Source organism: Chiloscyllium plagiosum, unplaced genomic scaffold (assembly GCF_037043375.1).
Source record: "Chiloscyllium plagiosum isolate Xiang-an unplaced genomic scaffold, Cpla_swu_hap1 HiC_scaffold_8, whole genome shotgun sequence".
Taxonomy (NCBI): domain Eukaryota; kingdom Metazoa; phylum Chordata; class Chondrichthyes; order Orectolobiformes; family Hemiscylliidae; genus Chiloscyllium; species Chiloscyllium plagiosum.
In genome coordinates, this window is record NW_028270146.1 from 78291086 (window position 1) to 78313987 (window position 22902).

The following is a 22902-nucleotide window of genomic DNA, read 5'->3' on the forward strand; positions in this document are numbered from 1 at the left end:
TCCAGTGTAGATGCACTCACAGTTCTGTTGGAGAGAAAGTCCAGGATTTTGACCCAGTGATAATGAATGAATGAGGATACAGTTCCAAGTAAGGTAGGTGTGTGGTTTGGAAGGGATCTTGCAGGTGGTGATATTCTCATGTATCTGCTGCTCTTGTTCTTCTAGGGGGTACAGGTCACAGGTTTGGAAGCTGCTGTCAAAGGAGGCTTGGTGAGTTACTGCAGTTCATCTAATATATGGCACATTTTGCTGCTATTCATCATATGTAGTGGAGGGAGTGAATGTTAAAGGTGTTAGATGGGCTGCTTTGGCCTGAATGATTTGAGCTTCTTAAATGTTATGGGAGCTGTACCCACCAAGAAAAATGGACAGTAATCCATCACACCCCTGACTTGATAGCACACTGATATTACAAAGTTGATGAAGTAAGGTAGCGCAACAAGTGGCCCAAATGTTGTTAGTAAATGACCATAATCCCATTGAGTGTTAGTTATCATTTTATATTTGAAGATAGAAGCATATTTTATCTTCACGTTTTACGAATGAACATATTCTTTCCAATAAAAAAGCATGTCTTCTTTCTTATAATGATTGCAATAGCATTTACCAAATGTTCAACATTTAACTTCTCACTGTTGAGCACTTAACTACTTCTATGCAGACTACCATTAACACAATTACATTGTAAAATTGAATGGAAAAAGCAACTTAAAAATACCTGTATTCAGAACTGAAATACAAATGTGTTGTATAGGTATTGAGTATGGAAAAGTATTTTAACAGCGGAACAGGCAAACATGATACAAAAGTAAAATACTGCAGAGTCTGGAAATAGAACCAGAAAACAATAGAAATAACCAATAGATCAGGCAGCATGTTTGGAAAGAGAAAGAAAACCTAATGTTCCAGGTTAGTGAACACATTTAAAGTAGGTACAGAAGCTGGGAGAGAAGGAAGGAAGGGAAAACAAAAAAGGAAGGATATCATAAGGTCAGTGGACCAGAGATAAAGTAACAAAAAGAGATGACAATGAGACAAATGTAGGATTAAAAGAAAGGGTCTAGAAAGGTGTAAATGGGAAGGACAGAATCATCACTATCAGCTCCTGTCAGGAAGAAATGGGTCCAGAAGTAATGACCATGAATTGTTGAACTTAACGTTGAGTCTTGAAGGGTGTACAATACTCAATTGATTAAAAAAAATGTGGTGCTCTTTTTATGAAGCTGCACTGGAATGGTGTAAGAGACCATGAATAGAGAGGTCAGAATCAGAATGGGGCACAGAATTAAAATGACAAGTGGTCAGGGTCGTATTTGCAGGTTGAACAAAAGAGTTCTGTAAAGTGGTCACCCAGTCTGCATTTGGCCTTCCCTGTAAAGGACGTCATATTATGAGCAGCAAGAAAAATATACTCAAATCAGAATATGATATCTCTGTTTCATCTGTTGTGTGTGTACCTTGCCACTAAGAGAGTTCATTTTTAAGGTCTCCGTTGTGTAAACAATGTTGCGAAATGGCCTGGCAGTTAGTCTGTGTTGTGTTTGCCACAGAAATCAGTTGGTTTCATAACTTGTAAAACATTTTACTATTTTAAATAAACTAATCCACAGAATTAATCAATCCCACACCAGTAACTGATTATGATATCATTATTATTAGCATGTCTTGGTGAATAGTGGTAGAAACCATACAATTGATGTGGCCTATCATGCTTGCAAAGTGAACGAGCAAGTTAATCTACAGGTGAAACACATGGTCAACAGTCTTAAACCATGCTTAAGTGCAGGAGAGAACCTTTGAGGTCTTTGTTCTTTATAGCATCAGAGCGTATTGAAAACAAGCCTGCTGATTAGCAAACACACCTCTATTGAGAGGTCAGTTCAACTGAGTTGAGAAAGACAAGTGATCAGAGTGTGTGTAAAATCAATAGCAAGCAAGGGAAGTGCAAAAGCATATTGTCAGAATGCCCACAAAGTTCCCTCATATAATTTGGGACACAGCAGACCTCCTAACAGAATTCAAAATGTTTACACAGTTTTCAGAGTTATGGGTTTTAGATTTGGCTGTATCTGGTGCAGCCATTAACATTGATTTAGCAATTAGGAATAAAGATCCACACACGCTTAACATGTTTGGGCTAACAGCTAAAGAGCTAAAATACAAGAAGTCCCCAGGTTACAAACGAGTTCCGTTTTTAAGTCTGTTTATGAGTCGAACTTATATGTAAGTCGGTTACGTAAGATTCACATCTAGCATCAATTAGTCAAATGTTTGTCTTAGTATATAGTATATATTTTACCTAAAACATCTTAAATATAATAATAAATAATAATGTTTTCAGTGTCGCACAAAGTAGTCCACACGTTCATTAGTACGAACCATTGTATGTAACTCAACTTTTTAAAATAATAGGCTTTAAGTCACGTGTTTATAACCTGGGGAAAGCCTGCATCCCCAAAAGAGATGCATCATATTTGAAGACCAGTTTAGAGTCATTTTAACCTTCTGTGATTTTCAAAATAGGAGCTGGCAAACAGAATTGTTGAGTTGGTAATCACATCCATCACTACGCAAGCTTTCCAAAAATACTTGCGAGACAAACAAGAAATATTAGAAAGAATAATTGAAGGATCAATGCAAGTATGAAGCAATCCTTACAATTCAACAAAAGCTTAGAGGCCCAAGTACAAACAGAATAAATGACACAATCATAGTTACGAAGAACTGCATACTGACCCACATCGGCCACACATAAGGAGTACTTGCAGGCCATGATAGGAACAACCTGGTATACTGCCAGTGGATTCTCCCAGAAAGTGATCATAAACTATAATCTGACAATGTACATGGCAAGACAAAGAACACATGTTTCACAGTGTCAGTGTTGTGAAACACATCAGTGTCATCACAACATCCTAAGTATTTCAAAATTAAAATTATCTGCCCTTAGAAAACTGCTGTCTTTTTTTTTAATTAACTCATGGGCATCCCTGGCAGGGCCAGCATTTATAGCCCATCCCTAGTTGCCCTTGAGAAGGCGGTGGGGAGCTGCCTTCTTGAACCGCTACAACTCACATGCTTTTGATTGAACCACAATACCCTTAGGGAGGATATTTTGACCCCGTGACAGTGAAGGAATGGTGATATATTTCAAAGTCAGGATGGTGTGTGGCTTGGAGAGGAATTTGCAGGGGGCAGTGTTTCCATGAATCTGTTGCCCTGTCCTTCTAGATTGAAGTGGTCATGGGTTTGGAAGGTACTGTCTAAGGATCTCTGGTGAATTTCTGCAGTGCGTCTTGTAGATGGAACACACTGTTGCTCCTGAGCATCAATGGGGGAGGGAGCAAATGTTTGTGGATATGGTGCCAATCAAGTGGGCTGCTTTGTCCTGAACAGTGTCAGATTCTTGAGTGATGTTGGATCTGTACCATCCAGGTAAGTGGGGTGTGTTCCATCACATTCCTGATGAAGGGCTTTTGCCCGAAACATCAACTCTCCTGCTCCTTGGATGCTGTGCTTTTCCAGCACCACACTCTCTACTGTATTTCATCACACTCCTAACTTATGCCTTGTAGATGTGGACAGGCTTTGAGGAGTCAGGGATGTGTTACTCACTGTAGCTGCTGATCTGCTCTTGGAACGACTGTGTTTATGTGGTAAATCCAGTCGAGTTTTTGATCAATGGTAACCTGCCACAATGTTGATCATGGGTGATTCAGTGATGGTGACTCCATTGAATGTCAAGGGATTAGATTTTCTCTTATTGTAAATGGTGATTGCCTGGCATTTTGTAGTGTAAATATTATTTGCCACCTGTCACCCTAAGCCTGGATAATTTCCAGATCTTGTTGCATCTGCACGTGGTCTTCTTCAGTATCTGAGGAGTCACAAATGGTGCTGAACATCATGCAACCATGACCAAGTGTCCCATTTCTGACCTCATGATGGAGGGAAGGTCACTGATGAAGCAGCTGAAGGTGTCTGGGCCTAGGACACTACTCTGAGGAACTCCTGCAGAGATGTCCTGGAATTGTGATGACTGATCTCTAACTATCATGACCATTTTTGCGAGGTATGACTCCAACCACTAGGAAGTTTGCCGCCTAATGCCCATTGATTCCAGTTTTGCTAGGGTTCCTTGATGCCGCACTTAGTCAAATGCAGCCTTGAGGTCAAGGCTGCCACTCTCACTTGATCTCTGGAATTCAGCTCTTTTGGCCATATTTGAACCAAGCCTGTAATAAGTTCTGGAGCTGAGTGGTCCTGGTGGAACCTAATTTGGGCATCACTGACCAGGTTATTGGGTCCCGGTATGGCCTCTCAGTTTCTGACCTCATGTACATCTATTATATGTTATTGTCAAAGATTGTCAAAGAGAGTCCAGTGCCAATATGCAATCCCAGAATTCTTAAAAAAAAAAGCATGTACCAATGTGGGAAGCCATGGTGAACCCCATAAATAATAATATTTCCAGCATACTCGGGTTCACCAATTCCATTCACAGGATTAATATTGCTGGAATGCGATTAGAATCAATCACCTGGATGTCACAGATTCACATTCCACATTATAATCACTACATCCAACAAGTACACCAGCATGTCGTGACCTTAGACCAGTCACGACACATGGAATCAGTCAAATATCTGAGACATAAAAGAAAGTGCAGCACTTCCAGAACTGAATATGACAGAAGAATGGAGTACTTCACTTTGTTCTGAATTAGTGGAACTAAGGTCTTAGCTCTTTGCTGTGGAGAGCAAAATGAAAGTTCAAGAGGAAAAAGCTTAGCTACTAGCTCATGATAAATCCAGTCCATCTCTTAGAAGATGCGTGCTTGAAGGGATACCTGCATGCAGCTCACAAAGATGAATGAAGAGCTGGAAGATAAAGAAATGAAGCCGAGAGAACAAGCTGTGGATCATCAATCCAACGAAAGGACTGCTGATTTACAGGGAGATCAAGAGCAACTCACATATAGAACAGATCAGACTCTGCAGGAGCCTCTACAAAAACATTGGCTTGAGTTCAAAGTAATTCTGGAGAAAATGGCAGACCTGCAAATGCAGGTGGAGGTGCAAAGTACTACAAGGAACTATAAATTACTCATGATACAGTCCTTTCAAGATGACTCTGTGCAACCCTGGTGAAATAAGTCAAACAGAACACAGGGGTAACCAAAAAAGGTACTGGGGCGACAGGTGGAATCAGCAAGCACTACAGCAGCAAAGGAAAATGTAAAGGAACCAGTAGTTGAGAGGCCTGATAGGTACTGCAGCATGTTGTGAAGGAGAAAATGTACTGGACTAATTGAAGGCTAAAGTTTTAAATCCAGGGTATGAACACAAAAACTTCAAAGTATTCTTCAAGTGCTTAGGTGACAAAACAAGTAAATGCCACTAATGTTCGAACCACTCAAAACAGGAACAAAAATAATTTAGTAGCTCACCTGGAATGAAACTTGACCATAGTACGTCAGGATAAGCAACTTTTGGGACTGCGACAACAATCCAAGGGAAAATAGCTTGACAACACAAAAAGAAATGACAGGCAACATCATTGATAACTGTGGAAATCCACAGCATCTCCAGAGATAATGAGATCTGGACTTATCAGCAAATTACTTAGAAGTTAGTGTCTCATAGATTCAGTTTTTAATCTGTATAGTTAAACTTTCTTTCAGAAAGAAGAGGGATTTAGTGTACATACCGTGCCTTTAGGAAAGCTTATTTTTAAGGACTCTGTGTTTCATGCATGTACAACGTTTCGAGCCTACCTGATAGTTGACGACCTTGTCATGGAGCAGAATACTTGGCTGTGGAAAAGGGAGGACATATTAGCAGCATTTGCATGGAAGGTGACATCAACACAACAATGCAACAAAATGGAGAAACTATGAGACTAGAGTTCTTACAGCATGTGGGCGGGGAGGAAGTGTAGCCAAAGGTATCTGTGCAAGTCAACAAGCTTAGACTGGACTGTAATGTTAGGCATATCTGGAACGTGTCTAGTTTTCTTTGCTGGACAAGTGAGAACATTTGCTGTATTTCAAGGACAGCTCTAATGTAGCACGTTCATGAGTCATTGAGGCCACATTTATGACCCTAGATATAAATAAGTGGTGAGAAGACCGTCAGAAAGAAATTTGCATAAATAAGTAGGTGAGGTGTGCTGCATTGCTTCATTGGAAACTGAAGGTGAAGCTTAAAGACAGGTGTAAGATGTTAATCTTTTTTTTATCACTTACATGTTTATATTATGATCTATGTTTGCCTAATTTGGTTTAAGTAGTAGCCAGTACATTTTGTTTACCATTTAGCAAGAGTCTTTAGGCTCAGTGTTACTGGAGTCTTAATCCTGCCTAAGCATGAAACAGCAATGGCTACAGCCCTGTTGTATGATGTGTTGTGAATGAAGCCGCTTTCTGTCAGTAACATGTGGTCTCTTCACTGGAGAGCCCTGTGTAAATCCTGAGTAAATAGAGGGAGCCTAACAAAAGATGAGCCCCTGCAGCTCAGAGCATTTGGAGCCATTTGGGGGTTGAATGTGCTAAATGCTGCTTATACCGCCTGAAAAGTTGAGGAGAAAGGAACATAAAATCCCTTTCTCTCTCTCTCTCTCTCTCTCTGCTTTTGCCTGGGGTGGCAGTGGAGGAGGAGGGGTTGATGGTGGAGGAGGAGGGGTTGGTGGTGGGGGTGGGTGGTGGGGTTGGGTTGCAAGGAGAGGGAGGTTGTTTTGGCCAAGGAAGCCTGAGGTAAGCCTGTAAGGAGTGATTTCTTAGTGCTCCTTTGAGTGTAAAGAAGGTGGTATGGGTCACTGTCTCCTCTTTAACGTAGGAAAACCCACGCAGTTCGTAAATGTTGCATGCAACAAAAGCAAGTGCAGCTGTTATGCAGAACTCCAGCCCAGTAGGCCATGCCCTGCTGAATATCTGGTCACTTAAAAATAAATCTTTCAAAAATTCTATGTTAACACAGAGGGCATGCAGCACAGCAGGATGGAAAGAGAGCTCAGTAATTAGAGGTTCAGGTACTGGCTGTTCCAGGCAGATTGGGAAGTATTTTATGTAACAATATTTTGATAAATTTTAACCCATGCCAAGACTATGATATTATCTTATAGAAAAAAAATTCTTGCTTCAAAACAATTCAGTAAATTGTCAATATGTTACATTTACCACACAGCTAAAATAACCCCACTAATGTAGGATTTGATATATTTTCCATTCTATTAAATTGATGGCCTATTACAAAGGGTTCATTTGAGATAAAGGTTGATGCAGCTAACAATTTTGACAAATACTAAATCCTAACACGTTTATTTTTATTAGTTCATTTTTCCTTCTTACTCGTCTTATTTTCTAATATGCACACACACTTCTGATGCCAGCCTCTTTTTTTAGGCATAGAATATTCCTCTCCCCAGGCACAGCTTTCCAAAACTGCCGTAGGCTATAATGCAGCACCTCAGATCCCTAAGGCCCAGTGCCTGGCTCCTAATAGCCACTCTCCATCTGTGTCACATGGACAGATGATAAGACATTTCCAGTTTCTGTTTTGGAGTGTACATCCACACAGGTTAAAATGCCATAGTTGCCAAGGAACAGTCATAAACCATTAGCATTTGGGAAAATTTGCCCTGCAGCATTCCTTCCTGGCATTGTGGAAGCATGGTGTAAATCACCAGCCCTCTGCGCTCGGCAATTGTAATGAGGCTGTGTGAATGTTTCTGGTCCAGCATCATTTTCATGATTATTTCCACCTTTTTGGCTCCCCGTCATGATTCACGTTCATAGAGAGGTAGCAAAAGTTAGTAGTAGATGAAGGGTTGTGCACTGACATTTGTGCAGATGGAGGGAGCTGTGCTGCCTTGGGGCTGGGTGGCTGTAATGAAGTGGCTTGTCAGTCTGTAAATACTGGGGTCGCCTCTTCGACGTGATGGAGGGTATCACATTGCAGTGAAAATGGAAACGTCAATAAAATTAATCTGCCAACTCTTTGCTGTGGTTTTTTTTTAGCTTCTGCGGCTAGAGAAGTAGAAAAAATTAACTTGCATAAAAGTTGCCAAGGAGAAGGCCTTTGTTTAACCTAAGTGTTCGGTGCCACCTACCCTCTGATAATCAAATAACTAGAAGACAGTAGTAGAATTAGCTTCTGCATTTGTAACATTCCTCAGGAAGCTATGCAGCTCTGGCAATGCTGAGTCCTAAGTTTATTGTTTTAGGCTTTTCTGAACAAGGTTTTTACTTAGCATGGGATTTATGGCATTTACTGCTAATGAATGTCTATTCTTAAATTACAAAACCCACAGTCTCCGTGCAATTTCCAGATGTCCTTCCAGGACCTCAGCTTCTTAAACATCAGCAGGGAGCATAAACTCTACACTTCTCTGTTTTCTTCTTTCGTGTGGCTTTAGGCTAATGATGTGCAAGAGAAAAACATAGCTATTGAATAAAAAAAAGCTCGATGCTGTTTCAGTATCCTTCATTTATTTTGCATTTGATTATACTTTGGGTCCTTTCTTTCTTCTTTCTTTTTAATGTTATTGGTTCAAATATTAATGGGGAAATATGGTATATATAGGTGCTCTGATTGATGCCTCTCAAAAACAGGAAGATAAGCACGTATGAATTTTAAGAAAGTACGAGTCCAGGATTGCCTTGGTGCAGAGTTTTTTTAGATACATAATTTAGATGCCCTCTAGGCAGGCTTTCAAGGCATTTTTGCCTGAGGGTAAAGAAAAATAACTATGACTGTTAAAAGTAAATGATTTTTGCTAATGCACAATTAATGCAAGGAAAGGCAGAACAGTGGTGAGAGCGGATGGAGGTAACTCCTGATTTAAAGAAGGCACCTTGCCTTGATATGTACCAAATCCTCATAAGTATGAGAGTCGTAAGCAGTATGAGAGTCGTAAGCAGTGATGCAGGGAGACAGAGGGTGTCATCCCATACAGATGCATTGGGGGAGGGGTGTGCTGATGAACTGTGGTCTGTTCTGTGCAATGAGCCATGATATAGTTACTCTCACCTTATGCAAAATCCCTGTAATGTTCAGACTTGTTTTAAGTAATCATCTACGTTTAGTTCAAAAATCTGCTCCTAAGCCATCCCCTATATTTAAAGAGCAAACTGAAATCAAAACAAAATTATCGTTGCAGTTTTTAAACCGAGTATAAATTTAGTTGACAGAGTACGACTTCTCTATGTCAAAAGCATGGCAATAATTGAATTAATGATACTTGTGTGTTCATGTGAAGTTTATCAAAACAGGATTGGGAGATGTAGTGCCTTGCATTAAATATTTTTCACATAACAGTCCAGTATTTTAATGAGAAATGTTATCAGCTTGCATTATCCACAAATCAGCGTGAATCAAATTTGATTGCTTTTGCTTGTTATTTGCAGAATGCTCACCATGTGTAAATTTTTGCTTTTCTTTGTTCTGTGATTTCAGGTGATGGGTTAGACAACAGTGTGGCCTCACCGGGCACAGGTGACGATGATGACCCAGATAAGGATAAAAAGCGACAGAAAAAAAGAGGCATTTTCCCCAAAGTAGCGACAAATATTATGAGGGCATGGCTCTTCCAGCACCTCACGGTATGTACAATGTAAAGAAATTCTATGTTGGTTAACCCTGATGTTGATTTAAATGCTGTCTAAAGTTCGAGAGAAAATGTTTCTTTATTTTGGGAACATTGCATTTTGTGTCGATTTTCAGCTCAGCTTGGTGTGTTTGGCAGTACACAAATGTGAAACTGGAAAAGCGCAGCAGGTCAGGCAGCATCCAGGGAACAGGAGAATCGACGTTTCGGGCATAAGCCCTTCTTCAGGAACATGGGGCTTATGCCCGAAACGTCGATTCTCCTGTTCCCTGGATGCTGCCTGACCTGCTGCGCTTTTCCAGCAACACATTTTCAGCTCTGATCTCCAGCATCTGCAGACCTCACTTTCTCCACAAATATGAAACGTCAAGCCTTGCTCAACATTTAAGCTTTTGTTTTGTTTTTCTCAAATATTTTTTCTGAACATCACTTTATGAGAGAACAAGGCAGGAACTTTGGATGTGGAGTGCTAGTGTTGGACTGGGTTGGAGAAGGTTAGAAATCACACAAAACCAGGTTATAGTCCAACAAGTCTATTTGAAAACACTAGCTTTTGGAGTGCTGTGAGCTCAAGATAGGTGGGAACCGAAGTGGGCAGACAAGTAACTTCACACTGCCAACCAGTTTGCTGTCACCATCCCATGCCTAAGACATTTTGGGGTGGAATGGGTACCTGCCTTTAAACAAATATTGGATGTCAAGCTAAGCTGATTAAGGTGTCAATTAAGGTCTCTTTTGCCTTGCACACTGGAATTGTCCTGTCAGTGGCACGTCCCACAAAGCCATCCAAAACAGATAGTCTTGTGGTGGGGCTATGTTTCATTTTGCTCGGAGACCACCCAAATCACATCATGGTGTTTGAGCCATAGTTTTGTCCACTGAGTGAGTTGTCCCATCCATCATCATGACCAAGCAGCCGTTAAAATTTTTTTCAACCTGCTCTGTTGAAGACAGCTCTTTTACTACTCCTTTTGGCAATCTCAGACAGCGGGGCTCCTGATGAGTCATCACTGGATGGCGATCTGTTGGCCCTGTGGCCCCAGAAAGCTGCCTGCTCCTCCATCTTTAGTGGTCACTGTTTGGTCAGTCCAGTCAAAATGGATGTCAGCTGACAGCTTCCAACACAGTGTAAGGCCCACATTTGACCCTGATGTGAGGACCTGAACCAAATTAGAAATGTTGCCCCATGTTTCTGAATAAAACAGCAGAATTACACTCGCTGACCACATGTATATGGTCTTCAAAACAATGCTGTCTGTTCTGACCATTAAAACATAAGATATAGGAGCAGAATGAGGCCATTTGTCCCATCAAGTTCAGCCCAGTCATTGCTGATATATTTCTCAACCTCATTCTCCTGCCTTCTCCCCAAAGCTCTTGATCCCTTTACCAATCAAGAACTTATCTATGTCTGGCTTGAATACATGCAATGACTTGACCTCAAGAGCCTTCTGGGGCAATAAGTTCCCCAGATTAATTATTGTTTGGCTGAAGAAATTCCACCTCATGTCAGTTCTAAACAGTCAGGCTTTCAATCTGAGGTTACTCATTCCATTTTTTTTTATTATTCGCTCTTGGGATGTGGGCATTGCTGGCTGGCTAACACTAATGGTCTCCTACTGGTGAAAACATCTCCACGACCACTATATCCAGGACTGTCAGTATGCTGCAAGCTTCAATCAGATACCCCCCATCCTTCTAAACTATTAAATACACACCCTGAGCCCTCAACTGCTGCTCATGTGAGAAGCCCTTCATCTCAGGGACAATTCTTGTAAAGCTCCTCTGGACCCCTCCCATGCCAGCACATCCTTTCTTAGATAGGAGCCCAAAACTGCTCACAATATTCCAGACCAGAGCACAGCCATACATTTCTGCTCTTGTGTTCTAGCCCCTCTTGAAATGAATGCTAACATTGCATTTGTCTTTCTAACCGCCAACTGAACCTACATGTTAACAGAATCCTGAACTAGGACTCCCAAGTCCCTTTGTGCTTCAGATTTCCAATACCTTTATCCACTTAGAAATTAGTTTCTGCCTTTAATCTTCCTATCAAAGTGCGTAACCTCACACCTCCCACATTGTGTTCCATCTGCCACTTCTTTGTCTACTCTTCTGACCTACCCAGCTCCTTCTGCAAGCTCTCAGCCTCCTCATCACCAACTGTCCCTCCACCTATCTTTGTGTCATTTGCAAATTTAGCAAAAATGCTCTCAGTTCCTTCGTCCAGATTTCTAATGTATAATGTGAATAATGATGGCCCCAATGTTGACCCTTGTGGCACTCCACAAATTGCTAACTGCCATCCTGAAAAAGACCTCTTTATCCTTACTCTCTGCCTTCTGCCACTCAGTCAAACCTATATCCATGCCAGGACCTTACCACCAAAACTACAGGCTCTTGTCTTATTGCTGATTATAATGCAAACTGCACTGATTTCTGATTTAGTTTCATTAACCTCTAAAAAACAACATTCAGGTAACTTTATTGTAGTGGTGATCTGAAAGCGGTTTATAAAATCACAAAGGACATAGGTAGCCAAGGTCTTTTCCTGAGGGTAGGGAGGGGTCCAAAACTAGAGGGCATAGGTTTAAGGTGAGAGAGGACCTGGGGGCAACTTTTTCGCACAGAGGATGGTGCATATATGAAACAAGCTGCCAAAGGAAGTGGTAGAGATGAGTACAGTTGTGATATTTAAAAGACATTTGGACAAGTACATGGATAGGAAAGGTTTAGAGGGATATAGGCCAAACTCAGGAAAACGGGACAACTTCAATTTTGGAAACTTGGTTGGCATGGATGGTTGAGCTGAAGGGCCTGTTTCCATGATGTATATCTCTATGACTCTATTTACTGGGTTACTAACTATAGCTATCGTGAAAGGAGAGTCTTGGATGTTAAGTTTAGTTTTCTTTCATTAAATCCAATGGAGAAATCGAGGTTTTAAGGAATTAAGGGCTACGGGGAGAGTGCGGATAAGTAGAGTTGAAGTGCCCATCAGCCATGATTAAAGGCAGAGCGTACCTGATGGGCCGAATGGCCTTACTTCCACTCCTTTGACTTATAGTGTTATGGTCTTATTCCAAACTTGAGATGATACATGACTGTCTTAGGTTATGTTTCACGGTGACATTAAAGTGTCAACATTCTAAACATAAGCAAAACCAATTTAAGTTTATTGCATCAATTTTAAAATGCCAAGGAATTGCTAATACTAGAAGCTACAAACATTTACATTAAGGACCTTGTTTTTTGCAAATAAAAAGGATATATTCACATTTAGTGCCTTTTCAACTGAACAGAAGATTGGGGTTTAGCCATTCGTTGGTGCATTCCTAATGGCAGTGTTTTGACCAATTAGAGTTGAATTGTTTGAATTTAAGCAAAAGCCTGACTGTTACTTGGTGCATTCTCCATGGCAACATCTCTACCAATTTCAGTCCAGTTGCCAAGCAATCCACACCCTCCTTTCATGCAGTATGACTTGCTGTTCCCTTGAGATTTGGTATTTTTGTAATTATGTCCTGATGAGTGCAGAGTGAAAAGTTTTGATAGCATTCTCCTTTTCAGTAATAAAAGCTTTGTTAAATCTACTTTGGGGTACAATCTAGAAGTAGGGGGCAGAATTTCAAAATAAGGAGGAAGGCTGAATTTTTCCATAATTTTTCCATAACTCACCACTTATTTTGGTGAGTTTCATAGAGGGTTTTTCTCTGTGAGGCCTAGTGAGTTTTCTCACTTCCCAAAGTTTGCCTCATTATCTATGCACTACACCTTCAATGACTTCCTACCGCAGGTGAATACATTGACCTCTGGAGGGACTCCCAGGATTCCTGGCTCTATTGTAACTTTAAAGCCCAGTCTTGCACTGGGTCAAGTGCTGGCAATCCGCAACTGCTATGTGTAGTTTCCACAGTTTGTCATGGATATGTTGGAGAGAGAGAAATTGACTCTCCACTTTGCCAACAGGGACCTGGAAGGTACTGGCAGATGAGAGGTTCATGTGGCCACTGCCCATTAAGCATTTCTTGAGATGTTGGTGACTGATGCAGGGCTGGAGGAGCAAGCGGTAAGCTGGAATTGCCAAGTTGCCACTATGACCTCCATGTTGGGAGTAGACACCTCCCATTTCCTCTCTGGTGAGTGGGAAGATGATAAACTCTGTATCAGTGAGGTAATAAAGAGGATGCTGACTTATGCAAATCGGCAACTCACCACTCACTAGCAAGAATCTTTCTCATTGTTCATGGCACGGTGGCACAGTGGTTAGCACTGCTGCCTCACAGCGCCTGAGACCCGGGTTCAATTCCCGCCTCAGGCGACTGACTGTGTGGAGTTTGCACGTTCTCCCCGTGTCTGCGTGGGTTTCCTCTGGGTGCTCCAGTTTCCTCCCACAGTCCAAAGATGTGCAGGTTAGGTGAATTGGCCATGCTAAATTGCCCGTAGTGTTAGGTAAGGGGTAAATGTAGGGGCATGGGTGGGTTGCGCTTCGGCGGGTCGGTGTGGACTTGTTGGGCCGAAGGGCCTGTTTCCACGCTGTAATGTAATCTAATCTAATCTAATTACATCTTTCTGAAATGGGACTTTTTGCTCTCAACGTCAGGAATCTCCTTGCGGCCAATCTCATATGACTCTCCCAAATTTCTCACCAGTGTCACATTAGTTATTGTTTGGGAAGGTAAAAATGGGGAGGAAATTCTTATCTCTGAGAGTCATTGCTGTTTGGAATTCTCTCTCCCAATGAGCAGTGAAAGCATTTCAATATGTTCAGGGCTGAGTTTGGCAGATTTTTGTTTGACAGTGGAATCATTGGTTATGAAAGTCAGGTGGGATCATGGGATTGAGGATAAATCAGATCAACTTTGATCTTAGCGAACAGGCTTGAGGGCTTCGGCTGCTGCTTCCTATGCTTTTTTTCCAGCAAGGGTTCAGCCAATAAGCTAGATATTGGCCGTTCAGTTTCTGACTCAAGTAAAGTAATCAATTTTAGAGGAAGTGGCTGGGGTACGGTATGGGTAAGAGAATGGATGCAGTGGTTGAGTGCCACATGTGGTGTCATGGGTAGGAGCTGTTGATATTTTAATTAAGGATCTCTACCTGACTCCATATACCTTGATGTAATCAGAATCAGTGTTTCCTGCGGGTAAATTCTGTCATGGCAAGTATCAGCCTCTGCATTTCAGGACCTTTACTGTACAGTAGTTTTGTAGTTTGTAGATGCTGAAACTGTCAGCAATGTTTGTCAGTACCCTGTGAAACTGATAACGGCATCTGGCATCCATGGATTCACGTTAAACACAAATATGTCTAAGTTGTACTCAGGAATTGCCAACTCATCCAGAGTTCAGTTTTCCTGCAGTTCTTGCAGACAGCACACTTTAGAAATCACTGAACTAACAAGAACTTGCACTTTTATGTGCAATATTGCTGTTGAACTCCCTCTGAAATGTTATGCTTTGTTAATTAAAAGTAACTGGCTGTTTAATGGCATAACTATGGTTGAAGAATCTCCCTGGACTGTAAAAGCTAGTTTTATATTTGTGTAATGTGAAGTGTTTCCATATCACATAATATCATAATGAGTATGTAAAAGCACTTTCTTACAAGTATGTTTAATATTTCACCTTCTAATCTGAACAACACAATGTTGCATTCATTTTCTACGAAATTTGTAAAAGCAATGCCTTCTATATCCTGGTTTGCTGTCTATGAGAATTTTTCAATGTGATTGGTTTCTTGCCTTCTTGGTAATATCACTATTGCTGGAAATTTCCTTGATTTGGCAGTTGGCTCAGAATAACGTTGAGAAGGCTGATAAGTCCCCGGGACCTAATGGTCTACATCCCAGGGTACTGAAGGAGGTGGCTCAAGAAACCGTGGATGCATTGGTGATCATTTTCCAATGTTCTATAGATTCAGGATCAGTTCCTGTGGATTGGAGGGTGGCTAATGTTGTCCCACTTTTTAAGAAAGGAGGGAGAGAGAAAGCAGGGAATTATAGACCAGTTAGTTTGACCTCAGTGGTTGGAAAGATGCTGGAGTCAATTATAAAGGATGAAATTACAACACATCTGGATAGCAGTAACAGGAGAGGTCAGAGGCAGCATGGATTTATGAAGGGGAAATCATGCTTGACTAATCTTCTAGAATATTTTGAGGATGTAACTCTGAAGATGGACAAGGGAGATCCAGTGGATGTAGTGTATCAGGACTTTCAGAAAGCCTTTGATAAAGTCCCACATAGGAGGTTAGTGAGCAAAATTAGGGTGCATGGTATTGGGGGCAAAGTACTGACTTGGATTGAAAATTGGTTGGCTGACAGGAAACAAAGAGTAGTGATAAATGGCTCCCTTTTGGAATGGCAGGCGGTGACCAGTGGGATACCGCAGGGATCAGTGCTTGGACCGCAGCTTTTTACAATATACATTAATGATATAGATGATGATATTAAAAGTAATATTAGCAGATTTGCTGATGATACAAAGCTGGATGGCAGGGTGAAATGTGAGGAGGATGTTAGGAGATTACAGGGTGACCTGGACAGGCTGGGTGAGTGGGCAGATGCAGTTTAATGTGGAAAAGTGTGTGGTTATCCATTTTAGTGGCAAGAACAGGAAGGCAGATTACTAAATGGAGTCAAGTTAGGTAAAGGGGCAGTACAATGAGATCTAGGTGTTCTTGTACATCAGTCAATGAAAGCAAGCATGCAGGTACAGCAGGTAGTGAAGAAAGCTAATAGCATGCTGACCTTCATAACAAGAGGAATTGAGTATAGAAGCAAAGAGGATCTTCTGCAGCTGTACAGAGCCCTGGTGAGACCGCACCTGGAATATTGTGTTTTTATCTCCAAGTTTGAGGAAAGACATTCTGGCTATTGAGGGAGTGCAGCGTAGGTTCATGAGGTCAATTCCCGGAATGGCGGCACTATCTTACGTTGAAAGATTGGAGCGACTGGGCTTGTATACCCTTGAGTTTAGAAGGCTGAGAGGGAATCTGATTGAGACGTATAAGATTATTAAAGGGTTGGACACTCTGGAGGCAGGAAGCATGTTTCTGCTGATGGGTGAGTCCCGAACCAGAGGACACAGTTTAAAAATAAGGGGTAGGCCATTTAGAACAGAATTGAGGAGAAACTTTTTCACCTAGAGAGTGGTCGGTGTATGGAATGCTCTGCCCCAGAAGGCAGTGGAGGCTAAGTCTCTGGATACTTTCAAGAAAGAATTGGATAGAGGTCTTAAGGATAGTGGAATCAAGGGTTATGGGGATAAGGCAGGAACAGAGTACTGATTGAGGATGATCAGCCATGATCATAATGAATGGTGGTGCTGGCTCGAAGGGCAGAATGGCCTACTCCTGCACCTATTGTCTATTGAAATGTGAAATCCTGCTGGATCTTTTTGTGTAGCTTTATTTAAGTCAGCCTCGAGTTCTGTAACTTCACTGCAGATCACAACGTTTAAGACCCTGTGACAAGTTAAAGCTTTATCTGTAACCAAGATGAGGTTGTCTCAGTCAATTCAATTTCATTAGGTTTTTTTTGCTTGGGATGCTCTCATGTTAGAGGAGGAGGAACAAAGCTACTGGTTATCTTTAAAAGGGAACATATACATTAAATAGTAAAATATAATGAATTAAAGGGCTGGCTACATACAGTGTTCTGTATGTGAAAAAAATCATTTGTTATAAAGAAGTGGGTGCTTTGCAAAATGTTTTTACTCAGATTCAAATACCTTTATTGAAAGCTTGTGTCTTCTGGAAAAAGACTACTGCTTTCAATTCGCCAGGAATTGCATTACATTTATTCTTCTAGTTAACATGTTTCAATTTTTGCAGTCTAGTTTTAAATTGAGAATACTTTCAAAAAGTGATGATTTCCAACAAGTTATAAGATGTGATTTGAAAACGGCAAATTCATTTTTTACATGCACGTTTAATATAAATATCTATGACTGCCCCATAAAGAATTGAAATCCTGCTGAAATCAGAGCATTTTAAAAAATTGTTTCCATCTGATAACACACAGATTCAATTTCTTTGTTTAGCCACAAAGGTAGGTTTTGATGCAAACTAAGAGGGAGTTTTTGAGCTGTTGCAACGTCTTTGTGTGCACTTTAAGCTGGGAGATGCTTCGTACAGTATGTGAGTTCAGTACTACAGCTGGGAAGCAGCTGCTTCCTTTGTAACAGCATGTGCACTGAAGTGTGCAGCTCCTGTCATCACCTGAATACCTTTAATCAAAAAAAAGTATTTCATTCCTACAGTGACCAAACTTTGCCAACAGTGTTTTCCACCTGCAAAATTAAACATACTTTGTCATAGTTTGATAGATAAATGTTAGTGCAAATCTATTGTTATTGAGTAAAATTACTGAACTAGTATAACTATTAGTCAGATTGTGATTATGACCAGTAACATGATGGTAAGAATTAATATCAAAACTGTTCCTCCCATTCCATGAAATATACATAAATGTGCCATACTTGTGGATTCTTAAAGCTAAGCTCTAATTTAGCCATTTAATTCCCACTAAATGATATTCAGTACAACTTTGTGCTCAAATAATTTAAGAGAATAATTAATGATGAGTTTATAATTAATCTGTGTGATTTTTAAAGAATGAGAATCCTAACAGCGCAATCGGTTAGTACACCACACGCCTGTGACACTGATCTGCATTGACCAAGAAGGTCCCTGACTTAACCTAGGGGCTGTAAGGCGTTTGCTTTATCTGAGGCAGACTGGTGTTCAGAGCACTGCAATTGACTTCAGCGTCCTCGGGCTTTCATGGGGAGGGAGAAACATGCCAGGGATTCCTCTCCTGATTACTGATCCAGTAACCCCTGCTGGAAAGTGCACATGTGGAGACATTCAGTAAGGACAGAATCAGCTGCGATTTCCCTCCCCAATTCCCCTCCCCCAGCCCCGAGTAGAATAGTCACTTCCCACACATGAAGAACAGCCAGTTTGGAAGGGGTACTGGGGGGAACTGCCAGTGACACTGATGCCAAACCCTCACAATGATTCGCAGCTTCAGAGGAAGAAAAGAGAAAGAGAGGAAACATTTGACTGCATCAGTCAGCCTGGATTACATTTGTGCTAAATTTTTGAATCTGTCTTTGAAATATTGGCATGCATACAGTCCCTGCAGTCACATGGTGCCTTTATTGCAACAAAAATCCACATTAACCTTTACCAACAAGATTTCAGTCTTACCTGGTTGGAGTGTAGTAAAATACTTTCAATCCAATGGTCTCAAGTCACAGTTTGCACATGATGGTAACATGTAGACATAGCACTGCACATTTTCCCCATCAAGGCAAAACTTACACTTGTTTAGCAAAAAAAAAGTTACTGTTTAGTTTGCAGCCTTTTATGTTAAATACCAGCTGGAATTTGTTGACATTTTGTATGGGAGGTTTTATAGATTCATAATAAGAAACTACAAGATTGCAAATGAAAGACAGATCAGTCCTGAAAGCAAGGTGAACTCACAGACTTGTAGTAATGTTTTTTGTTGTAGCCTTGAGCGAGTGGGGCTCGAGTTAGTCAGTCTTTTCTACATTGGATTCAATAGGTAGGATTTTACTGCAGCCTTCGAGACCCCAGTGGGGGCCTTGAGTACTTGCCAACCAGCAGTTCTGACTCAGCAAATTCCCCAGACAGGACTTCCTAATTGGTCACCACAAGACCTGCCATCCAATTAAGGGGCATCAGATGGAATGGAGATCCTGCCAATGCAATCAGTGGGCTGGCAGTTCTATAGCCTCAGCAAACCAACTAGAATTGCTAAGGCAGAGGATCGAAAGGACACTGTGATATCCCATATCCCAAATGAGAGGAACAAAACACACTGATCTGGATGGCCAACTGGGCTACGGATGGGAGGAAGAGGACCTCCACTGCCTGCAGACACCTCTTTATGGCAGGGACCTCCTAGCTCTTTTATAGTTTACTTCAAAAACATACTTTATTCATAAAAAAATCTTTATATAGTCACTAATATAGCCACAAAAGCAGTTTGGTTCTGTGCAATCTTTACAAACAAACCCAAGGCATTTCCAACTTATACAAGACTATATTTACATACATTTGAGGCACTAGGACAATCTGATCCCTGAATGGACTCCCATTTACCTTTGGCAGAAAGACCTTAGATGGTGGTCTTTCCCACTGAATCTTGGTGGCAGCTGCCCTAAGCTTTAGTGCTTCCCTCAGCATGTGGTCCTGGATGTTGGAATGTGCCAGTCTGCAACATTCAGTTGAGGTCAACCCCTTGCTCTGGAAGACCACCAAGTTTCAGGCAAACCAAAGAGTGCCTTTCACCGAGTTGATGATCCACTAGGTGTAGTCGATGTTTGTCTCAGTGTATGTCCCATAGAGCACAGTGTCCAGTATTATGGAGCCGCTTGTGATGAACTTTGTCAAAAACCACTGCATCTTTCTCCAGACTTTATTTGCAAAGGCATATTTCAGAAGGAGATGTGTGACAGTCTCTCTCCCCCACGTTCCCAGCCGCTTTGAGGGCAATATGCGGTGGTGCAGAGAGTCTGGGCGTACATGAAGGATCTCATGGGCAGCGCCCTTCTCATCACCAGCCTAGTGATGTCTTGGTGCTTGTCGGAAAGTTCTGGTTGAGGCATTTTGTCAAATGTCACAGGATCCACCATTTCCTTTTCCCGCAGGGTTTCAAAGACACCACATACATCCACTTCCTGATGGACTTATAGTCAAAGATGTTTTTCTTCAAACCTTTCTCCACAAAGGAGAGATGATATGGAACGTTCCAAGCACTTGGAGTGTTCCAGAGCACTCTTCAGCTCTTGTATTCCTTGAGAGTGTTGCAGTGAAACTACTTAAGTTGGTGGTCTCTGTTCAAGGTAATGGAGCAGATCTGCTGATGGCCTGGGGTGATTGCTGTTAGCTGGGACTGTAATTATTCAAATTGGTTGTACACCACCTTTCATTGGACAGCAATCTACATCTGGGTCCAGCACAAAGGAATTTCCCTGGCAGCATTTTGATTTACATTGAGAGTCACTTCCAGTTCATTGCTCCTGGCATTCCTCCCAACCTGAAATTCGTAGAATCATTCTGGAAAAATCCTGACCGATCGAACAAAACAAAACTGAGAAAGATACAAATTATGTTCTGTGTTCTACCCATCATGTGTTTCACATTCTCACACAAAGTCAAAGTCTAACCCCCCCCCCCCCCCCCGACCTTTGGATGAGCTGCTGCTATATGTAGTTCCTGATGCAGCCAGCCTATTGCAAATAGTCCTCTTAGTACCAGCCCTATGTTAAATCCCAGATGAGGCAGTGGGAGACAACTGAAGACTCACTGCTCCTCGGTTGCCAGTGGCTCAGTTTGCTGAGTCAGAAAGTTGTGAGGGAGCAGTTAAAAGTCAGCCACATTGCGCTGAGCCTGGAGTCACATGTAGGTCAGGCCAGGTGAGGATAGCAAGAGTTTTTTTCCCTAAAGGGTATTGATGAAGCAGGTTTTTTTTGTTTCAAGAACAATAGCAATGGTTATATAGTCACCATTAGGCTAGCTTTTTATTCCAGATTTTTTTTTCTATTGATTCAAATTGCCCCATCTACCATGATGGAATTTGAACTCAGAACTTTAACCTGGAGTTCTGGATTAATAATTTAGTGACATTACCGCCATGCCATGCCACCATCTACCCATAAAGGGAAATAATGACCAATTATAAGCCTCTTTCCCCTCCATCATAAGGTCAGAAGTGGAATTGTTCACTGATGAGTTCACAATGTTGAGCAGTACTCAGAACCCCTAAGATACTGAAGCAGTCCATGTCCATATGCAGCAAAAACATCCAGGCTTGGGCTGATACATGGCAAGTATCATTTGTGCCACACAATTGCCAGGCAGTAACCACTTCCAACAAGAGATTATGTTGACATCACAATTTGATGTTCATTGGCAATTCCCTTACTGAATCCTCACTGTACATAAGGATTACCAAACCAACCAGCCCTATTAACACTGTACTTACAAGGGCAGGTCAGAGGTTAGGAATTCTGCAGCAAATAGCTTATCCCTTGTGTTCCCAATAACTACCCACCCACTACAAGACACATGTCAGGAGTATGATGGAATACTCTCCACTTACCTGAATAGATGCAGTTTCAACAACAGCTCAAGAAGCTTGACATCTTCCAGGATAAGACAGCCCACTTAACTGACACCTTATCCAGCACCTTCAGCATTTACTCCTTTTACCAGCAGCACAAAGTTTATGCCATCTACAAGATGAACTGCAGTAATTCAAGAAGTCTTCTTCACTGCGGTTTTTGAAGTCACAATCTCTATCACTGAGAAAGACAAAGGGAGTAGATACATGAAAAACCATCACCTTCAAGTTGTCCTCCAAGTCATATACCATCCTGACCTGAAAGCATATCACCATTCCTGTGCTGTCACTGAGTCAAAATGCTCATGAGAGCAGTGTGGATATTGCTACATGTCAAAGATTTCAGCCATTCAAGACTGCAGTTTACCACCACCTTATCAAGGGCAGTTAGGGATTGATGAAGCAGGTTTTTTTTGTTTCAAGAACAATGGCAATGGTTATACAGTCACCATTAGGCTAGCTTTTTATTCCAGATGCCAACTGAATCCCAAATGCCTCGCTCTTCTGAACTCTCCTGATCTCGGACGATAGGTTTTCTCCTTAGCCAGTTACCTTTCTCTTCCTGCTTAGCTTTGTCTGTGCACCCTCACTATTTCTCTGTAAGGCTGGAAATACTCATGCTGCCAACCCTTTACTGAGTACTTTATCTATCTTTTTGTCACAATGACATAAAGAAGGTCCTGGTTTCACTATGCAGGGGAGCCATGATTTGAGCATAGAGACACACTGATGCATAACCTTGCATAATTCATTGTTAAATTTATTCTGAAGCATTTATTTCTTACTAATTGTTTAGTTTGCAAATCTTAATTTTATTTTCTACACTTGTAATCCTAAATGTTCAAAAGGCTGGTAGCTATGTTGTACTTATCTCTCATCCAATTTTATAGTTTAGTACTGCTCATCAGAAACAGTGAAACAGAAATGCAGAACTCTCCTCTCGCGTGATGTGAATAAACAAGCCAGGAACATCATGCATTTCTGTAGATTAGATTATTCATACTATTATTTGTTCACAGTGTCAGTAAATAGTCATGGCAACACATGAAGGACAAGTACACACTAAAATGCATCTTTCTGAACTGCCTCTAATCAACAATAGGAGACTATAGAGGAATGGAGAGAAACTTATGGACCTA

General features: G+C 41.3%; 1 protein-coding gene and 1 long non-coding RNA gene across 9 annotated transcripts in view; one reads left to right on the forward strand and one right to left on the reverse strand.

The window, feature by feature from the left end:
• Nucleotides 1-19887, reverse strand: part of LOC148149423 (uncharacterized) — a 34641-nt gene extending 14754 nt beyond the window's left edge. Inside the window, exons 1-3 of the long non-coding RNA XR_015757940.1 lie at nucleotides 19741-19887; nucleotides 5777-5815; nucleotides 5450-5524 (exon numbers count right to left, since the gene is read on the reverse strand). This is a non-coding gene — a long non-coding RNA (uncharacterized LOC148149423). The remainder of the gene's footprint in view (nucleotides 1-5449; nucleotides 5525-5776; nucleotides 5816-19740) is intronic.
• Nucleotides 1-22902, forward strand: part of meis2a (Meis homeobox 2a) — a 119789-nt gene that overhangs the window by 41779 nt on the left and 55108 nt on the right. For all 8 annotated transcript variants that reach the window (XM_087990023.1, XM_087990022.1, XM_043698002.2 and 5 more), the window contains one exon: nucleotides 9456-9601. In XM_087990023.1, the coding sequence (XP_087846149.1) occupies nucleotides 9456-9601 (146 nt within the window). The remainder of the gene's footprint in view (nucleotides 1-9455; nucleotides 9602-22902) is intronic.